Source organism: Taudactylus pleione, unplaced genomic scaffold (assembly GCF_031769625.1).
Source record: "Taudactylus pleione unplaced genomic scaffold, aTauple2 ptg000522l, whole genome shotgun sequence".
Lineage (NCBI taxonomy): Eukaryota > Metazoa > Chordata > Amphibia > Anura > Myobatrachidae > Taudactylus > Taudactylus pleione.
The window spans coordinates 5116449-5138340 of record NW_028284924.1 but is presented as its reverse complement, the minus strand read 5'-3'; the positions used below and the strand labels follow the sequence as shown (position 1 = coordinate 5138340).

Sequence of the window (21892 nt, the reverse complement as noted above, 5' to 3'; positions counted from 1 at the left end):
GTCCCCATACACTAGTATCACAGATATCTCCTACTTACCTTCTGTTTGCGGAATGGCCCGCTGTCCCCATACACTAGTATCACAGATATCTCCTGCTTACCTTCCTCTTGCGGAATGGCCCGCTGTCCCCATATACTAGTATCACAGATATCTCCTGCTTACCTTTCTCTGACGGAATGGCCCGCTGTCCCCATACACTAGTATCACAGCTATCTTCTACTTACCTTCCTCTTGCGGAATGGCCTGCTGTCCCCATACACTAGTATGGGAACAGAATTCATCAAGCTCTGAAAATATTATATTTTCGGAGCTTGACTGCGGGGGCATTCGCCATTTTCCTACCCCCGCTTGGGGTTCGCAACCCGCTCTTCCCTATGGGAAGTAGGTCTGGGTTGCGAGAAGGGATCCTTTTGGATCCCTCCTCCCCTGTCCGGCTCCTTCCGCTGGACGCCTGGGCTCTTGTGCGCATGCGTGACCTGTAGGTCACTCATGCTTAAAAGATTCACTGCTCCGAAATGGAGCAGTGAAGCCGCTCGCGGGGACAGCTGATTTCACATCAGCTGCCACCGCGCTGGAGCAATGCTGAATAGCTCTGGTGGCTGCTGCGAATTAGAATGTTAATTTTCGGCGTCCGTTCGGACCCCGATAATTAACATCATGAACAGGCCCCTATGTAATTTGCCTACAGTGCCTGGGAATTATTTTACATTTGTTTAAGAGGGAAATCGGATCCCTACGCCCCTTAATATCAATTTTCAATAAGGTGTTTAACAGTCCTAAGGTCCCATGCACCACTGTTAAAGCATAGTCACAACATTGTACTTTGCCGCTTTAACCCATCTCAAAGCAATGTTTTGTTTTTATTTTTTGCAACGCTTTTATGCATACTTACCTACTCTCCCTGAAATTACGGGAGACTCACGATTTTTCGGGAAGTTCTCCGCACCCATGGTGGATCTCCCACATCCAGGTCACTTCCTATTGAAGTGGGCAGAATGGAGAAATAATAGAGAATCACATCATTTTAGGCCCTTCCTTGCAGATCCATGATTAGCAGCATTTTGCTGTGACGGGGAGCAGGGAGCCCCGCCTTGCCCCCCGAACTGACCAATTGTATGTCCTCTCCGGGCTTCTCCCAGAGACGAGATACGAAAATTAGGGAAGTATGCTTTTATTTTTATACAGGGTTGCCGATATTCTGGCTGCCCCTTCCAGGAGGGAGCAGCCAGATCGGCATTGAAGGGGGGGGGGGGGCGTGGGCAGGCATTTTTTGTGGGCGCAGTGGGGGCATGATCACAAGATCACATAATTTTGGCCCCACCCTCGCTACACAATGCCGAGATTACCGGCATTGTGAAGCAGGGGGCGGGGCTAAATGTCGCGATTCAGCGCTACCCGCGTCATTGCCTTCCCCCGCTGTGGGGGTTTCTCTTATACCCACAGGGGAGGGGTGGGGGGGCAGAGGGGTCGGCAGCTGATGGGAGGCTTGCCTGCCTTTCCGGGAGGCCGTGAGTAGCACCCGATTTTTGGTAGGCTCACAGCCGAATCGGGAGGGTAAGCAAGTGCCCCCATATATGGCGATGAGGGCACTTTATGGAGTCTTATAACAATAGGTGTGCTTCTGCAAATATGCGGTTTGCACCCAGCATTACTTGCAATTTCATGGCAGCTAGGGCCTGATTCTGAGTCGCACGCGTGTCGCCGCCATTGGGGGGGAGGGAAGAGACCGGGATCTCCATCGGTTGACAGAGATTTCCTGGCCTCTTTGTTGTATCTGCGGTGGCCGGCTTGCGTGACCGCACGGGTCACTCAGCCGGCCAATGTGATTGCAGATTATCCACTGCTCAATGAAGTAATGCATGCAGGAGGCATGACTCCTCCGGCCGCATTAACATAATTGCAAGGACAGAATTGCAAAGCTCCTTGCATGCAGCTCTGCAATTCCGTCCACTACTGAATCACCACCACAGACTCTTAATTGCTTAGATTGGAGGCCACACTCAGACGGAAAGTCTGCACCCACCATGTGGCTGGTGCAAGTTTTAATGATGCGACCGACAATGGCGCCTAAAGACGTATAAAAGTGTCCGTCTCAGTGCTTGCACAGTCAGACGCACACTTGTACACCAGGGAAAGGGCTGCTACTAGCATTATCATATAGTCGCAAACGCAACCACTGCAAAAGTCGCTACGGTCCACACCTTAAATTATTTTTTGAATTTATTTAAATACATTTAACATGGTAGCAGCTGCGATAGCACTAATATGGTAATGCAGCAAGAGGCGTCGCGTCTCCTGCATGAGTTACTGATCCAAGTTGCATAGAATGCAACATCAGATCATCTGTGTGACCATCGACCGGCTAAGTGACCCATGGGGTAACGCAAGCCGGGGACAGCGACAGTTGCTAAAAAGAGATCAGTATATCTCCGTCAACCAGCAGAGATCCTGCCCTTGTCACTCTCCCACAATGGCGGCGATACGCCTCTGTTTTCCCCGCCCCAAAACACCAGCAGACTGTCAATCACTGCCAATCTGCTGCCAAGCTGCGAGCGGCATTGCAGACCAGCACTGCACATGCACAGTATGGGCCTGGTGCATGCAGAGACTCCCAAACATCGGGAATCTGCGTCCTTGGCCAGGGGCGTAACTAGAACTTTTTGGGCCCCATAGCAACATTTTTAAGGGCCCCCCCTAACTTAGGTCTTACACAATAACCACAGTAGTTCCCCTAAAACATTACATGCCCACTGTAATGGTGCCCCTTATGCAATGCCCACTGTAATGGTGCCCCTTATGCAGTGCCCCCAGTAGTGAGCCCCCTGTAGTTGCCCCCAGTAATGAGCCCCCTGTAATGCCCCCAGTAGTGAGCCCCCTGTAATGCCCCCAGTAGAGAGCCCCTTGTAATTGCCCCCAGTAGTGAGCCCCCTGTAGCTGCCCCCAGTAGTGACCTCCTGTAGCTGCCCCCAGTAGTGACCCCCTGTAGCTGCCCCCAGTAGTGACCCCCTGTAGCTGCCCCCAGTAGTGAGACCCCAGTAACTGCCCCAGTAGTGAGCCCCTGTAGTGACCCCAGTAATGAGCCCCCAGTAGTGACCCCCTGTAGCTTCCCCCAGTAGTGAGCCCCTGTAGCTGCCCCCAGTAGTGACCCCCTGTAGCTGCCCCCAGTAGTGAGACCCCAGTAGCTGCCCCAGTAGTGAGCCCCCTGTAGCTGCCCCCAGTAGTGACCCCCTGTAGCTTCCCCCAATAGTGAGCTCCCTGTAATGCCCCCAGTAGCTGCCCCCTGTAGTGAGCCCTCTGTAATGCCCCCAGTAGTGAGATCCCAGTAACTTCCCCCCACGCACGCGGGCGCGTGCGCACACACAAAACAAACAAAAAAAAACTTACCTTATCCCCGCTCCTGTGAAGCCGCCGACGGCCCCATCGCCCGCTCCTCGGCACTATGAGAGTGACGTCATGACGTCACTCCCATAGTGCACTGCGGGACCCGGAAGACGGAGCTCATTCCTGAGCTCCGTCCCCGGCGTCCGCTCCTCGGCACTATGGGAGTGACGTCATGACGTCACTCCCATAGTGCATTGCGGGACCCGGAATACGGAGTGAGCTCCGTCCTCCGGCTGCCGCCGGGGGTTTGAGTAGGAGTCGGGCGTCCGCTGGTAACACAATCTCAGCGGGCGCCCGGCATATGGAAAGTGCAGGGGGTGCGATCGCTGGGCCGGCGGGCCCCTTAAGCCGCCGGGCCCCATAGCAACCGCACCCCCTGCACCCTCCATAGTTACGCCACTGTCCTTGGCTGAACCAGGGCCCTGTCTTCCTGTTAAAGTTTTTTTTTCCTTTTAAAGTTATTGTTTTGTAAATATTGCTGACTTAAGCTGCGTACACATTGGGCCCGATTCAACAGTTCTCACAAGTGCAATGCTGATCACAGATCCTCGATTACCAAGAATCTGCGCGTGCACAGGGCCCATTCTGCGAGTATGCAGAATAGGTCCTGCGTAGTTGCACGCAGACCCTCCTATGCCTCTGCCTGATTTAAAGGCAGAGGCATTTAAGGGGTGGTGCGGTAGTGGGGACATGGGCGGTGTTCCCGTATATGGGGGCGTGTCTGTCCTTTTTTCCGGAAATGGCAAGCCCAGGGACTGCGGTGTCATAGTGTCCTGGGCTCGCAAGCCGGTCAGCCTGAGTAAGCTGAGGCTCCATCCACCATCACGAACATCGACTGCCGATTGTCACGATGGTGATCCCAGCCAGTGACCTCTGTCGCAGTGCTTGGATCGCAAATGTAGCAGGGGGTGTCATACACCTCCTGCTGCATTTGCATAATAGCAAGGATGTAATTGCAAAGCTACCTGCGTGCAATTGCTGTTAAATCACCCCCACTGTACGATCCATTGTACGATATACTGTATATAGTTCCGTTGCGGATCGGAACGATATGTATCATACACAAGATCTAGGGCCTGATTCACTACCGATCGCAACTGTGATTACGCACGCAATCGGACGATTGTTTCGTACTGCACATGCACCGTAGTGCGCGTGCGCGAACCTGCCTCAGCGATCGGGACTGCGATCCAACGTATCTGCTGTCCTGCATGCAATGGACGATGCAGTGTAGTTACATACAACATGTAACGATATATTGCACCGTTGTCTGGCGGATTTTGCAGTGTGTATGGCGCGTGTGATGTATCATTACATCACATCGCACCTTCACTTGGTCGCACAATTGAGTGGTGTGTACCCAGCTTTACATTTGAAAAAAACTGGGGACCTGTATTATCTTGTATCTATGATACTCTACTGTATTGTGTTAAACAAGTTGTGTGCCATTGTATTGTGGAATATACAGACATTACATTTTAAAATAAATAAAAAAAACCATAATGTGTTCTTATAGAAATAATGGTACAGTATAGAAATCGTAGGAGTGGAGGAGTTTACACTTTGCTAGTTGCTATGACATACAAGATCCTGCTGTTTCAGGTCACATTGTGTCTAGTACATTTTTTTTTCTTTAAGTACTGCCAGTAGTTTATAAATAGTTAGAGGGCCAGCTCGCTATCATCCTGTAACAATTTCATGCAATATTAAAGTCTGATGTACAGCTGTCGTATATACTGAGTACTTAACATAGTTGTATGTGTCCAATATAATCAAAAATTAGTAAGATTAGGGTTTTACCGTAGGACTAAAATGTTTAGCAATAGTGTATAAGTTTGTGCATTTCAAAGCATGAACCTATCCAAATTAGTGCCCTAGTCAAGATTTTGGGTGGTGCTCCCCCCCCCCCCCCATGGCATCCTGAAAGGGGATGTGGCTTCATGAAAGGGGCGTGGTCTCACTGTGTTATAGCACCTTCCCCATTGTGCTTTTACTGTACTCCCAGCACAGATCACCGCATAGCACGCATCACCCAGCACAGCACCCCTCTCCCAGCACAGCACCCCTCTCCCAGCACAGATAACAGGACAGCATGCATCACCCAGCACAGCACCCCTCTCCCAGCACAGATCACCGCATAGCACGCATCACCCAGCACAGCACCCCTCTCCCAGCAGAGATCACCGCATAGCACGCATCACCCAGCACAACACCTGTAACCCAGCACAGCACCCCTCTCCCAGCACAGATCACCGCACAGCACGCATCACCCAGCACAACACCCGTAACCCAGCACAGCACCCCTCTCCCAGCACAGATAACAGCATAGCACGCATCACCCAGCACAACACCCCTCTCCCAGCACAGCACCCCTCTCCCAGCACAGATAACAGGACAGCATGCATCACCCAGCACAGCACCCCTCTCCCAGCACAGATCACCGCATAGCACGCATCACCCAGCACAGCACCCCTCTCCCAGCACAGATCACCGCATAGCACGCATCACCCAGCACAACACCTGTAACCCAGCACAGCACCCCTCTCCCAGCACAGATCACCGCACAGCACGCATCACCCAGCACAACACCCGCAACCCAGCACAGCACCCCTCTCCCAGCACAGATAACAGCATAGCACGCATCACCCAGCACAACACCCCTCTCCCAGCACAGCACCCCTCTCCCAGCACAGATAACAGGACAGCATGCATCACCCAGCACAGCACCCCTCTCCCAGCACAGATCACCGCATAGCACGCATCACCCAGCACAACACCTGTAACCCAGCACAGCACCCCTCTCCCAGCACAGATCACCGCACAGCACGCATCACCCAGCACAACACCCGCAACCCAGCACAACACCCCTCTCCCAGCACAGCACCCCTCTCTCTGCACAGATAACAGGACAGCATGCATCACCCAGCACAGCACCCCTCTCCCAGCACAGATCACCGCATAGCATGCATCACCCAGCAAAACACCCTTAACCCAGCACAGCACCCCTCTCCCAGCACAGCACCCTTCTCCCAGCACAGATAACAGCACAGCACACAGCACAGCACACAGCACACATCACCCAGCACAACACGCCTCTCCCAGCACAACACGCCTCTCCCGGCATGGCACCCCTCTCCAAGCACAGATCACAGCACCCTTCTCCCAGCACAGATCACAGGAGCCATCTCCCAGCACAACACAGATCACAGCACCCATCACTCCTCTCCCAACACAGCACCCCTCAACCCGCTCACAGCACATATTACAGCACTCATCACCCCTCTCCCAGAACAACACAGATCACAGCACCCATCACACCTCTCTCAGCATAGATCACACCACCCATCACCCAATACAGCACACCCATCACCCCTCTCTTAGCACAGCACGGATCACAGCACACAGCACGGATCACAGCACACATCACCCCTCACCCAGCACAGCATCCATCACCTCTCTCCCAGCACAGCACAGATCACAGCACCCATCACCCCTCTCCCAGCACAGCACCCATCACCCTGGCCCTCACCCAGCACAGCATCCCCTTTTCCAGCACAGCACGATGACACCTCACTTGACCCAGCACAGCACAGCACCCCATGTCACCCATCACAACATCCCTCACCCAGCACACCAACCTTCACCCAGCACCCCTATCCCAGCAAAGCAGCAATGAGCACCACAGCACCCTGGCCCCCTCCCAGTTCCAGATTTACTTTACTTGAGCAAAGGCTGCAGAGCCGCCCGATTTGAGGCACAGCAAGCCACGGGTGGTGGACGCGCTTTTCACGGCTCAGGCTGGCAGGCTGCATCCCGGTGCATGCTGCCCAAGAGCCACCACGGTATAACCACTAGCTGCCGTCCAGGTGCCCCACCTCCAAAACCACCTCTGGCTGTTTTGCCGCTGCCTGCTCACTGTTTGCTGTTGCTGGGCCTGATCAGAGCTGTCAGCTGAGCTCTGATCATGGATGTTGTAGCAGCAGCCAGAGTCTGCCCAGCCGGCAGCAGGTGCCCTGAACCTCCCTCGGCCCTAGACGGACTTGGATGTCCCTAGGCCAGTGGTTCCAAAACTTTCTTGAATTATGGCGCCCTAGAGTATCAGCATATTTTTCATGGCACCCCTATGTCAAAAGTTTTTTATTTTGAAATTCAGGAAAAAAAATTCAATTAAGCAAATCGTGCTTACGTGTCATCTTTCAGTTCAGTTATGTGATAGTGGACAGGGCTGTGCTTCTGTTTGTCATATATTTTATGATTTGCAGCCAGCAGCACTGGTTTTGCCTATCTCATTGACCATAAATAATTTGATTTGTTCCTGGACCTCCAACCTTCGGCACCCTTGGAAGTGCCCTGCGGCACCCCAAGGTGCCACAGCACCCAGTTTGCACTTCAGAGGTACTTCGAGAATGTATATAATCTAACCATAACCAGCACAGGATCAATGATAATGTTAGGTGGGTGTTTTTGTAAACATATTTAACAGTGAAATTGGTATTACTTCAAATAATAAGGCAAAAATATGTTGCATGGAAGTGTTGTTGTCTGACATGTATTATAAGTGCGATGAGACATATGACGAGCCTGGGCGATACTGAGGAGGCGTGGCCAAATCTGACAGGTGTGGCTATGCCCCCTCCAGCCTGGAACATTTGCCCCCTCAACAGCTGGGCGACCCATGCCAGGCTCCATGTACATGACCAATCCCAGCAATTACGTCCCACCCCTCTCACTGCCCCTGATTATAACTAGAGATGTGCGCCGACCCCCGTGTTTTGGTTTTGAATCTGAATCTCCCCTGGATTTGGATCTGGATTTGGATCTTTTTCCTTGGTGTTTTATTTTTCAGTTTTGGTTTTGGATCTGGATTTTTTCTTAAAATATCATAAAAACAGCTAAAATCACATAAAATGGGCCTGTTTTTGTTCCTACAGTATTATTAACCTCAATAAGATTTATTTCCAGTCATTTGCAATCAATTTTGATCACCTCACAATATAATTTTTTTCATCTAGTTAAGACCAAAAGGTTGCATCCAGCTAGCTGGCTGACTAAGATAAGCGACAAAGTGGGCGGCACTAACCTGTGGTATTGCGGCAGTTCAGCTTCCAAGTTCCAACACGGATACAGTGTGTTATACAGTGTGGGTTGGATACACCAATAGTGCACTTACTGTGACAGCAGTGTTGGCAGTTCGGGGTGCTGGCGATGTCCTCAATGCGAGAGTGCCAGTGGTGTCCTCAATGCGGAAGTGCCGTCAGTGTTGGCAGTGTGGCGGTGTTGGCAAAGTGGGGGCCCTGGCAGTGTCCTGAGTGAATAGTGCCGGCAGAGCAGGGGTGCCAGCGGTGTCCTCAATGCAGGAGTGCTGACAGTGTCAGCTGTGCAGGGATGCCCTCGGTGTGGGAGTAGTGGCAGTGCAGGGTCGCTGACGGAGTCCTCAATATGTGGGGCAGTAGTGCGAGGGTGCTGGCAGTGTCCTTAGTGCAGGGTGCCGGTGGTGTCGGCAAAGCAGGGGTACCAGCGGTGTCCTTAGTGCATGTGTGCTGACAGTGTTGGCAGTGCGGGGTGCCAATGGTGTCTTTAGTGCAGGTTTGCTGGCTGTATCAGCAGAGCGGGGATTGCTGACGGTGTCCTCAGTACATGGAATGGCAGTGCTGCGGTGCTAGCAGTGTCCTCAGTGAAGTGTACCGGTGGTGTCAGCAGTGTGGGGGTGCCAGCGGTGTCTTTAGTGCAGGTTTGCTGGCTGTGTTGGCAGTGTGGGGATTGCTGGCGGTGTCCTCAGTACATGCAATGGTAGTGTGGGAGTGCTGGCAGTGTCCTCAGTCCAGGGTACCAACAGTGTCAGCAGAGCGGGCGTGCCAGCGGTGTACTCAGTGCAGGTTTGCTGACTGTGTCGGCAGTGCAGGGGTGTTCTCAATGCAGGGTGCCGGCGGTGTCGGCAGCATGGGGGAGCCAGTGGTGTCAGCAGCGGGGCTGCCAGCTGTGTCAGCAGTGAGGGTGCCGACAGCTTGTGTGTCGGCAGCGGGGGGTGCCGGCAGTGGGGTGTGTCAGCAGCAGGGGGTGCCAGCTGCTGGCACCCCCTGCATTCAATGGGCTTAATGATGATTGGCTGAGAACCGTGACAGACGGCTCTGTCAGCCACTCACCGCTTTGCCCATTGAAGGCTAAGGGATTTTTTAAAATGGCCGCTCGAGGCAAAACCTTGAGATCTGACAGAGAATTGCAAGGTTTTGCCTTGATTATGGATCCGGGGCAGGAGGAGAGATCCAAGGGGCACCTTGGATCGCCCCAGATCCCCGAAGTTCGGGTGGGTCCAGTTCTCAGGGAACCGGACTCGCTCATCTCTAATTATAACATTAACAAAAATAGGGGCATGTTGAATCAATATCTTTTGCTTCATCTGTTTTTTAATCCTTTTAGAAAAATATCTGTCAAATAAACACCTGAAGTGGAGATATTTGTATTTTTTAATCTAAAGATGTCATTGGTTCCTGCAGTTTGTTGAAACTTAGGCGGCCCCAAGTTTGTGAATGCACATTTTTTTCTTCAGCCTTTGTTTTGTTTTGGTGAACTGATTTGCCCGTTTTAAAGGTGACACGTGTAGACTTAAAATGAGAAGGTGTTGCATGTGAGGTTTCAGAAGATGCTTCACTGTGTTTGGCCCCTGCTTCAGCAATAGACATTCTAGTGCATAAAACATCAGTAGCAGGACTACCACTCGCAAAGGAAGGCCATGGTCTGAGCCTTTTCTTTCCATTGTGTGTGATCTATGGATGTTGGCAAATTTTATATTTTTTTGCCAGTAAAATTTTCCTTTATTATTTGAGGTGATTTTCTATAACTTTGTAAAATATTGTTTAGATTTCAGATGCTCTTTCTTAAACTTTATTTCCCTTGGATCACCTTTAGTAGATGGTGAAGTACCATCATGACTGCTGGCAGCAGCCGCATAACTATTGAAGGTTTGCTGCTCCTGCTTTTCTATCGACTGATCCATATTAACTCACAGTGCTCCTAGTATAAGGGTGGCAACCTAATGACATTATTTTTTATTTATTTTTTTCATAACAAAGTGGGCCTGTAGGCTGTTTTTTAACACCATGCTCCATTCTATTCCACCTAAAAGCATTTTTTAGTGCCCCACAGTGCTGCAGCCCAGTCGCACATCCTCTCCCTTTGGTCTCCTGTGTGAAATAGTGCCCAATAACAAGGGAGAGACATTAATATGCAATCCAAAGCAAGCGAGATCCAATGTCGGGAAGATTACATTTTGCCTCGTTTTGGGATCCGAGCTTGGCGTTAAAACCCAGGGTTCAGGTCAACTCGGGACCGCTAAGTTTGGGTGCATTTGGTTTCTTTCCACAGAAACTAAACTGCACTTCTCTAATAGAAAGCCATAGTAAAGGATACATCAAACTAAGAGGGATGGAATAGGGGAGTGGGGTAAAGAGGAGGAAGAAGGGGAGAGAGAGAGGTTGAGTAGATGAATTAACAGGGATAAAGGGCCTATTTTTAATTTAATATTTGCGGGATAACAGGTGTTTTCGGGGTGTACCCTCAAATATTAAGTTTCCCCAAAATGTATCACCCATTTTTGACTGGAAAGCAGAAACCTATGGGGGCTGCTTTCTTGCCAAATTCACCAAGCTCCAGAATCTGAAGCAGTGGCGTATCTATAATGGGTGTAGTGTGTGGCACACGAGCCCCCGGGTCCAGGGGGGCCCCGCACCGCACACACTGCACCCATATTATATTAGACTTACCTGTCTGTGGTCCCATGTCGGGTGTCTGCGCTGCTCACAACACCGAAAAATGGCCGCCGCAACCATTTTTCCGGTTTTCTGCGCATGCGCAGTAGACTCCGGGCACACTCTAGTGCCCAGAGTCTACTAAGGCTCCGGTGGCTGGCTAGCCGCTTCAATCGGCTGCCGGCCACCGGGGAGAGAGGAGGGGACCCTGCATGAGGAGTGAACACGGGCCCCCTCCTCTCTTAAGACGCCCCTGATCTGAAGCATTCAAATACCTGATAATTAATTCACTACACATTCACAGAGAGGAGAAAATTGGGGGATAAAACGGTGAACAGGAAAGATGGGGCAACTAAACTGGTTACAGACAGGAAATGAGATAGGCATATCAGTGAGGAAAGGAACAGGGAATAGAAGGGGATTGATAAGAGATTGTGAATGCAGCTGATGGTTTATACACACTTGCCTGAATGGCCAGAAGGCACCTGCCTGCATATCCCAAACCCCCTCCCCCTACACCCACACACTCGTAGCAGAGGGGCCGATGACTCGGTTCGTACTGAATTGCACATCATTGTGGCCCCTCCCCCTGCTTCACACTGCCTGTCATTTTAACATTTTGTAGAGGGGGCGGGGCCACGATGATGCAATTGTGCGGTCATGCTCCTCACTCGGCCCCCAATGCCCCCAATGCCACATCATGTGCCCGCCTCATGAATCAAGCTGTGTCTGTAGTGAAATTATTCCTTATGCATTTTGTTGGTGCAGAAAACACTATATTTATAATTGTAAATGTATTGGCATTCGGTTATATGGCAGTAATGTTGATGGTATAGTGAAGTTATTGGAATATATCAAGGAATTGAAGGCAGTGTAAGTACAAGGATGCAAGTGCATCTGAGCCTGATGTGTGCATGCACCCTCTAGGTGACTTGTAAGGGCCTAAGGGGTAACTTTAATTTTTATTATTTTTATTATTATTATTGTTATTCTATATTTATTACAGTTATTTATATAGCACGCAAATTGTAACATAGAACACATTTACAGAGAATATGTCAGCCATTCACATCGGTCCCTGCACCAGTGGAGGTAACAATCTATGGTCCAAATTCTGATCAACTCCGATCTTTGAAGATCTGCGCATGCTTAGGATCTGTACTGCGCCTGTGCAGATCTCATTCTGCTAGCTTGCGCGCAATGCCCGGACGCTGCAGCCATATTGACAGGTTCCGGCCATGTGGGGGTGGAGCTGGGCCGGCGTCAGGTATCATCCCATGAATGTGGTCTGCGCCAAACACAGCACTTTAATATTATTTAGTTATTATTATTCCGTTATTTATACAATAGCACACATATATTCCACAGCGCTTCACAGAAAATATTTGGTCATTGACATCAGTCCCGGCACCTGTAGAGCTGACAATCTATATTCCCTACCACATGTGCCGGCTTTTAGAAGTGGAGATGTTGCCATACTTGCCTACCCTCCCGGGACCTGCGGGCGGCACCCAATTTAACGGGTAACCCCCCCGCACCCCCGGAAGTGTAGGCACTTCTCTTGCATTCTGCGGGTCCGTGTGTAGGCGGCGGGTTCTTATGACACGATTCTATGAGACTCGCGTTGTTTAGCCCCGCCCCCTGACTAAATAAGAGACTTGGAGGGGCTTAATGACGTGACTCGTCCAGCCCCGCCCCCAACACCGCCCACCTACTTCTCCTCCCCGAGCTTCTCCTGAGAAGGAAATCTCAGATGTCAGTAAGTATGGATGTTGCCCATAGCAACCAATGAGATTCTAGCTGCCGGGTGGCCCCAGCCCCCGAGAGACATGTCCACCTTTCCAGGTGGCTGGGAGCGCCACGCGATTTTCGAGAGCCTCCCCGGCCATTCCAGTAGGGTAAGCAAGTATGCCCCAGCTCCCTTCACCTCTCTTGGTGCGCATGACTATACTATGGGCAGCACAGACGGTGTAATGCTTAGCATTATTGCCTCACAGCACTGAGGTCATGGGTTCGATTCCCACCGCAGCCCTACCTGTGCGGAGTTTGTATATTCTCCCTGTGCTTGCGTGGGTTTCCTCCGGGTACTCCGGTTTCCTCCCACACTCCAAAAATATACTGGTAGGTTAATTGGCTCCCAACACAAATTAACCCTAGTGTGTATGTGTGTGCGCATGTGATAGGGAATATAGATTGTAAGCTCCACTGGGGCAGGGACTGATGTGAATGGCCAAATATTCTCTGTGAAGCGCTGCGGAATATGTGTGCGCTATATAAATAACTGGTAATAAATAAATAAATATGGGCCGCACACTGCAAAGGAAGGGGTGATCCATGGCACATATTGAAACAAAAATATGTATTCTGTTTACTTTTGTTGTTTTTTTTCCTAACTTCTCTGTATTTTATTTTCCCAGCTCAGATTTGCATCCATTCTGTGATAAAAGTAATTATGAGCTGCACGGGGAAGCGAAGTCCATGGATAAGAGAGCAGCACACACCGATAGCCAGCTAAATGGACTGAACTTTGACAATGGCGACAGTGGTTTTGACTATAATTTCTGCCTCGATGTACAAAACGTGGCTTGCTTTCCTAAACCAGATGAATTCAACCCTTGCGAAGATATAATGGGATACAACTTTCTCCGAATTCTAATGTGGTGCATCAGCATCTTGGCTATCGCAGGCAACGCAGTTGTGCTAATCATACTAATAACGAGCAAGTCCAAATTTACTGTCCCTAAGTTTTTAATGTGCCATCTCTCCTTTGCAGACTTCTGCATGGGCATTTACCTTTTGCTCATCGCATCTGTGGACATAAAAACCAAAAGTCAGTATTATAATTATGCCATTGAATGGCAAACTGGCGCAGGCTGCCACTCCGCAGGATTTTTTACAATGTTTGCCAGCGAACTCTCTGTTTTCACGCTGACGGCCATAACTTTGGAAAGATGGCATACTATCACCTTTGCCATGCAATTACAACGCAAAGTTCGGTTCCGCCACGCATTCATCATAATGATATCTGGTTGGATATTTGCCTTCGTCGTTGCCTTACTACCGATCGTTGGAGTTAGTAGCTACAGGAAGGTTAGCATATGTTTACCGATGGACATTGAAACTCAACTTTCACAGGCATACATCATATTTATTCTAGTGATTAATGTCTTGGCGTTTGTGGTTATCTGTATCTGCTATGTACATATTTATGTAACAGTACGAAATCCCAACATTGTCTCCTCCAACAGCGACACCAAAACTGCCATTCGGATGGCGGTATTAATATTCACAAACTTTTTGTGCACTGCCCCCATTTCCTTCTTTGCCATTTCGGCATCACTGAAAGTCCCTCTAATAACTGTGTCTAATTCCAAAATTCTTCTAGTGCTCTTCTATCCAATTAACTCGTGTGCTAATCCATTTCTGTACGCCTTTTTCACAAAGGCTTTTCGGAAAGACTTTTACACTTTAATGAGCAAACTTGGCTGCTGCAAATCTCAGGCTCACATTTTGAGAACAGAAACTTCATCTTCCAACCTTAATTCACGAAATGGACATTATGTTCCCGGTCACAAAAATAGCAGCGGATCGGTGTATACATTAGTACCGCTAAATCACTAAAGCTGAATTACATATGGTTTTTTTTATGTTTGTTTGTTTTATTTTTTTATATGGGATGGATTATATACAGTATATAAATTATTTAAGGAAAACAAATCCCTGTATTTTAAGACCTAAAAATGTAGGACATTATTTTATATTTACAGTACATCGGTAAAATGTATATATCCTTCACTCGCACACCTTCCTCTCAATAAATATTTTTGATTGCTAGTAGATCTAGTATCCACTTATTAGTTATTAACTATGACTTAAATGAATTACAATAACACCAGTAACAAGATTATTATTACAAGTAACACTCCAGTAACTCCTAGCCATAGTCATGCAGTTATTAGGCTGAAACAAAACACCTGTGCAGAGCCGGATTTAGATCTCATGGGGCCCTAGGCAAGATACCAGTTTGGTTAATTTTAGAACAAAGCAATCCAGAGCCAGCACATCCATATCAAAAACTTTTTATGTATGTCCTAATAAGTAGCCATATAGGTATCAAACAAATGCATATCAAATTGCATTGCATGGGGTGATGACAAAACACAGACGAATCAACAGCATAAAAAATGGAGCAAGAAAGTCCGTATGATACTCATCATTAATAAAGTGCAGTGCCAGAAACCATCACCTTATCGTCGGCTCAACGCAGTGCGCATGCGCGAATCGGCCTCTGCGATCAGGACTGCGATTGCAGAGGCTAAGCAATCCCAATGCAGAGTGAGTGACAGGAAGTGCCATTTGTGGGTGGTAGTGGGGGGTGGTCGGGGAAACGCAGGCATGCCAGTGCATTTGCACGCCATTGCAGGGGCGTGCACAAATCAACCACTGTGATGCCATACGCAGTCTCAGGTCTCATAGCGTGCATGGTAGTTAGCAATTTCTGAGTAAGGTCTGAGCTTGTGCAACTGTGCGTACGGGTCCGATGTTACCGATTATTTTGCTACGTTGCTAAAGAATATGTATGTGCGTAAGGGGATGTGGGCATCCTTATGTAAGGCTGCGATCGCAATGTGAATGCAATCATTTGCATATCACCGCTGATATTAGAAACTGTGATGCGTAATGTGACACAGTAGGGATAGGGGTCCGTCTCCTGGGTAGGTGGACTCTCTCTTTACACACACAGCAGCCGGAGAAACAGGACAGGACACAATTCTGTGGTTCTCGTACAAGCTGGTTGGAGCTTTATTGTACAGGACACATAAATAAAATAAAACATAAACAAGATCCTAGCCCATCTGGGCTCTAACTTCCAGGTGCAGGCCCTAATGAGCCTGTTACCAGGCTGAGAGGCCCAACACCCGGAGTGGCCTGTGGATGGAGCCCTTCCTCTCCTCACATCCACACCCCCAGGACCCATTCCGGCTTTTCACCAAAGCCGACATTCCAATCTGTTCAGCAGAACAGACTTTTCCTGGGGGTTTAAAAGACATATGTGAGAAATCTGGGACACACATATATGCCATTCACAACTTTTCCAGTGCTTCTATCAGAGTGCGTATTAGCAGAATAGCGATTCTTGCTGAATCAGGCCCTTTATCCATTCACTTCCCTTATCGATGTCACAAGAAGGTAAATAGAATAATATAAAATCTGCAGCTATATATGGTCATTCTATAAAGAACATTTGGTTCCATGATGGCAATATGATTTGAACCTACTGTACAGTACACAGCAGCTGCGATTTCGTACAGACTGCAGCTGCGAAAATATGCTAATAGTTCCAAAGCTTACCCGAGCATAGGGACGCCCATTGCTGCCTTCTCATCTGCGTCCGACATCGCATACCAGCGTAAATATCGGTAACATCGATGCACATCAACCAGTCCTGACACACAGAGAGCTTTCATGCTGCGTTATGTGATCACAATGGCTAATTTATGCAAGCCCATGCGACGGCGTTTAAACGGTAAGACACCTGCATTTTTCTGACCATCCCCCATTACCTCCCCCAAATGCTGACTACCTGTCATTCACTTCGCGAATGGGTTCTCTGCGAATCGCAACATAATCGCTGTGCGTGCGCAGTGCGTCTTTCATGCAAGCTCAATAGCATAAAATCGCTCTTTCTATGTAAAAATCTCTGGATCATTATCTATATCTATATGAACTGATATACTGCAAACTAGAAATGCGCCTAGATGTGGGTAGACGTAGAAAAACCTGAAGAGGCGCGCTGTGCAAACATTTCACTGTCACAAAAGTGCCACCTCCTATCACTTTAGAACTAGAGATGTGCGCAGACCCTGTGTTTTGATCTTGGTTCTAAATCTTAATCGTGTTTTGATTTTGACAAAGTCACCCTCAAGTTTTGGTTCGGTTTTGGATTTCTTTAAAAAAAATTTATAAAAACAGCTAAAATCATGTCACTTGGATCTGGTTGTGTTCCTATAGTATTATTAACATCAATACCATTCATTTCCAATAACTTCCAGGCAATTTCGATCAATTTTGGCACCTGAAATCACGAGGGAGGGATTTACAGTTCATGCAATCAAAAATGTAAGATCCAGTTTTTAGATCCAAGATCCGACTTGTGGGAAGACCCGAGTCAGGACTTGATTCTAATCGAAACCCCCAAAGTGATCCGAGCCAGGACTTGGTTCGAATCGAAACCCCTAGTCATTTACTTTAAACTATCCTGTTGTGCTCTAGAAATACTACTTGGTTTATGGCTTAAATCAATCATGAGCATAAGGGGGCACAGAGACAGTTTTTGCTGCATGCAGGGCCGTAACTAGGGTGGTGCAACATGTGCCATGGCACAGGTCACCACAGGACAGGGGCACTGCTTTAGCCTGTCAATTTTCTGTTTGTAATCAGTCTCACTTGTGCAGTAGCTTCCATTTCTTTTATCCCCGGCATCTCCTGGCCGCCCCTATCTCCTCCCCGCACCAGCTCCCCCTCCATCTGGCTACCTCCCCAAGCACCTTCAGTCACACCCTCTTTATTTAAAAAACACATTTCCAATTATTGTCATGCCCGGGACTCAAACCTATCATCTCTCACATGGCACACAGACACCTTACACATGGAGCTTTCTGCCCCACAATTTGTGATGGCAGCCCTGAAAACAGCCACCGATTCCCGACTGTGCCAGCACACCTTAAGTACCTTTGCCAGTGAGTGTATCGTACAGTACATGAATCCCCCTGCTGCACATATTACACTACAAGAAGCACTCTTTCTATACCTCTAGTCAGTGATCTACACTATGGGCTCTGATGGACAAATTCTGCTGCAGGTGCAGCTTCACCACTGTTCTGCTACATCTAAAGCTGGTGAGTTATACATTGTGTATACTTCCCTACTCTCCCAGAAGTTTGTGGGAAGCTCCTGATATTTTGGGTAGTCCTCCACAGGCCCACACCCCCCGGAAGAGAGTGGCCAGATCTCCCGCATCCCACCCACTTCCTAGTGAAGTGGGCAGAATAGGGGAGATAACAATGTCAATCAAAGTCTGCATGGAGGGGGCAGGGCTAAAATGATGGAAAAAAAAGTGAGAGCCCTCCAAGTTACCAGTTGCATCTCCTCTAGCCAAGTATGACTTAAACTACTATACAGCTCACTGCAGAGAGTCAAGGGATAATGGCTATAAAGTGGTTGTCACGTCCTGCTCCTCTGGATCAGCTTACCTTATTCATGTAGTGTCCTGGCATGTCCTGTGGTCCTCTATGCATGCCATGTCTCTGGGATCACCCTGTGCATGTCAGTCCCTGCATTAACTCTGGTTCCAGTTAGGCTGTGTGACTAGGCCCAGCTCAGTATGGGTGCAGCCATCTTGACTCTAGTCATGTGACCAATCCTACACCTATCTGGTTCTTGCAATTCCCAGGGCAGCCTATTTTAACCCTTCCAGTTCACCAGCACATTGCCAGATCAACAAGTCATATTCCAGACTTCCTGGTTCCCGTGGTCCTTGTGATTTAGTACCTGGGTGTCAGCTCTGCTGTTATCTTCTTCTCTCCAAGCTGCAATTATTCCTAGTTATGCTTGTGTTCCTACTAGCTAGGATTACATTCCACAGATATGCTTTGGTGTCTGCATTATAGAGCTTCAGTGAGATAACATATTGTACTGTCCACCTGAGGGATTAGCTAATCACTCAGCCTGCTGCCTTCTATGGGCCGTATTCAATTAGCTGTGAAAAAAAAAGACAACATTTTCGCAAAAAAAACAGCAAAAACGGCAAACAGGCGAAAAAGGAGAAAAAAAATTGGAGAAGTTTTCTCCATCTCAGACTAGGAGAAGAAAATGCAAACTCCCTATTTTATAATGTGGGGATTTATTGCAGAACCCTTTGGACGGGGGGGGGGGGTAATGATAAATTACCCCCAAAAAATTTGTAAGCTGCGTACTTTGGTGAAAAACGGCCACGCAAATTTTGGGTGAAAAAAAAATCATTGACAATTATAGATAGCAAATTTTTTTCCAGGAAATTGCTGTTCCACGTAAAATGGGGGTACATTAAAATGGGTGCAAGTATATTTTTGTGTCATAGAAACGCAATTTTAAAAACCATTAGAAAACCACCATACCCCCGGAAACTCAGACCCAATACGTTAAAAGCTATTTCAATGATTTTTTTTTTCACCCAAAATTTGCTCGGTTGTTTTTCGCCAAAGTATGCAACTTACTTACAATGCCGGTCCCAGCTTGGTTTATCCTGCTTCCTGCATTGACCTGCACTGAAATAATGCTTGTGAAATATTTAATAGTAAAAGTCTTTTGACCTTATTAAAATAATATAAACATTGGGGACTCCTACGATAATTAATATTGATCAGGTTTCTTTGGAATAGTGATATAATTGTTTTCAAAGAAAAAGTCCTTGTTTATTTCAAAATGACAAACTTTGGTAAGAATCCACAGGTACTTGTTAGTTTGTTTGTTACAATGTAACTTGTGGAAACATTAACTAATTGTTAATAGTGAGAAAGTATTGGTATCCGATACTCACTGACTTTATACAGCAGCTTTGTATTCAGGACAAGGTGTGCACCTCTGATAATTATTAGTCGGCACGACTAATGAACGAGCCGGGCGGTCACGGGAGCACTAGCGTCAGACCAGAATCAGCACGTTGTACTTCTTCTGTGGGAGGCCGACTTCTGACAGCACAGCAGTGTAGTGTTAGGCTTTCATACTTGCGGGCTTATATGTCCGTAATGAAAGCAGCTGCAGGTGTTTCTTTCACAAAGCGATCTGTATCCCCACAGGATTAAACAAAATGTGGTTTTAAAATTAATGTGTAGCTTGGTCTGGATCAACGCGTTTCTTCTCTCCTTTGGGGACTTTTCAGAAACCAAAACACGAAGATTAATCCAGGTCCAAAACCAAAACAAGGGGGTCAGTGCACATCACTAGTTTTGGTTTTGGCAAAACCACCCTCAAGTGTTTTGGTTCTGTTTTGGTTTTGGATTTCTTTAAAATTTATTAAAACAGCTAAAATGTAACTTTAACTTGTTTTTGTTCCTATAGTATTATAAACATCAATAACATTCATGTACAGTCATTCCAGTCAATTTTGACCACCTCACAGCACTTGAAATCATGACTGATGGACTTACATGCAATCCAAAACTTGTGAGATCCAATTTTTAGTTCCACTTGAAACCCCAAATTTCGGGTGTGCCTGTTTTCAGCAAAACCAAAACGCTCACCTCTGGTGTTGAGTAATGTAAGTTAAAGTGCAAAATATTATTTGCCTGCACTCCAGTATTACCCCAATAAAGCAGCAGGACCCCCCAATAACTGAAACAGTTCAGCAGGGGAGATCCTCTCACCTTCCATCCATCCTAGAACAGACAGAGTTGTTGTTGTCCCACTATTATGTGAATGAGAAGTTTTTTAGGCGAAGACCACAAATCTGTTAGTTTGAAACCCACTAGAGCAATAGAGAGGATCTCATCTGCTGACACTATGAATTGTGACATCTCTATAGCGCTGGTTAGTAAGAAATGTAATATTGTATAATTCAATTCAATGATTTTTCTTTTGTTTTTGAGTGGAATTTCATGTTATTAAATGTATTGAGTAAGCTGAGAGGCCAACTCATTCACTCAATTACTGTCTGTGTGGTCTGTGTGGCTGGACCACATCGCACTTTCAAACAATTTTCTTCATGAACAGATACTGTACTTCAGTTTGGTAGTAAGTACTTTAGTTAGTTTGCAGTGTAAATTTTTTATAGAAAGATAGATATGGCCTGTGTGTACCACCTTTCCAATTTGCAAATAAAATTAGTATTTTTTTAATTTAAAATATTAACTAAAATGAAATATGAATCCTCGTATTTGCTAATTTTCTTTAATATTAAACTGAAGTTCTCTTCTCACAGTTAGATATTGACCAATTAAATACAAACATATCCATTATTTGTCATTGTTCACTAGACATTAGCTAGACTTTTTGTTTCTTTTTGCATTTGAAATACTTAATTAAATATTAACAGCATTGTTTTTACTTGTGGAAAAAATAAAATATAATGTAAATGCATACAGTACATTATAAATACAAACAAATATGCATAAGTAAACAAAGAAAGAAATACATACAATTATACTAGGAAAAATGAATAAAAAGTAATATAAAACCATTTATATGCTACCCCGTACCATGCGCCTAGTCCACCGACTGACCACAGATAGTGTGAATGGCATACAATATACAGAATAGGGAATACAAGCTGTGCAGTTGATCAATTTTAATAAATGGAAACATTTCCAGAAACAAAAATCTTTAAGTTAATTTTACTCGGAATTAAAGATATTTGGAAAATAGGCTACAAAGAGGGCTGAAGAGATATTTTTTTTTTATTGAACAGTGCACTAGGTAATGTTTTTCTTATTATTTTAATTAAAATCTACAATTTGTTGTTATCTCTTTATATCATTCTTACTGCAATCAATTAATAGACCAGCAAAATAGATTAAAAGTATAGATTAGTGTGATGAAAAAAATCAAGGTAAAGGTACAAAATAAATATTAGCTAGAAGAGCAAATAGGAGTATAATAGATTATTCCCTGCAGCACCGAGCTAACTTGCTATTTAATAAACAAAAATGTATTTAATTTGTTTCATCACACTGATCTATATTATGTTATTTGAATGCAACAATGCTTATTTAAAAAAAAAAATATATATA

At 46.8% G+C, this 21892-nt stretch overlaps 1 protein-coding gene across 3 annotated transcripts in view; it reads left to right on the top strand.

Annotated features, from left to right (window-relative positions):
* Positions 1 to 14886, top strand: part of LOC148501293 (follicle-stimulating hormone receptor-like) — a 180518-nt gene extending 165632 nt beyond the window's left edge. For all 3 annotated transcript variants that reach the window (XM_088450734.1, XM_088450735.1, XM_088450736.1), the window contains one exon: positions 13544 to 14886. In XM_088450734.1, coding sequence (XP_088306860.1) covers positions 13544 to 14747 — 1204 coding nt within the window. In that variant the 3' untranslated portion in view covers positions 14748 to 14886. The remainder of the gene's footprint in view (positions 1 to 13543) is intronic.
* The last annotated feature ends 7006 nt before the right edge of the window (positions 14887 to 21892 follow it).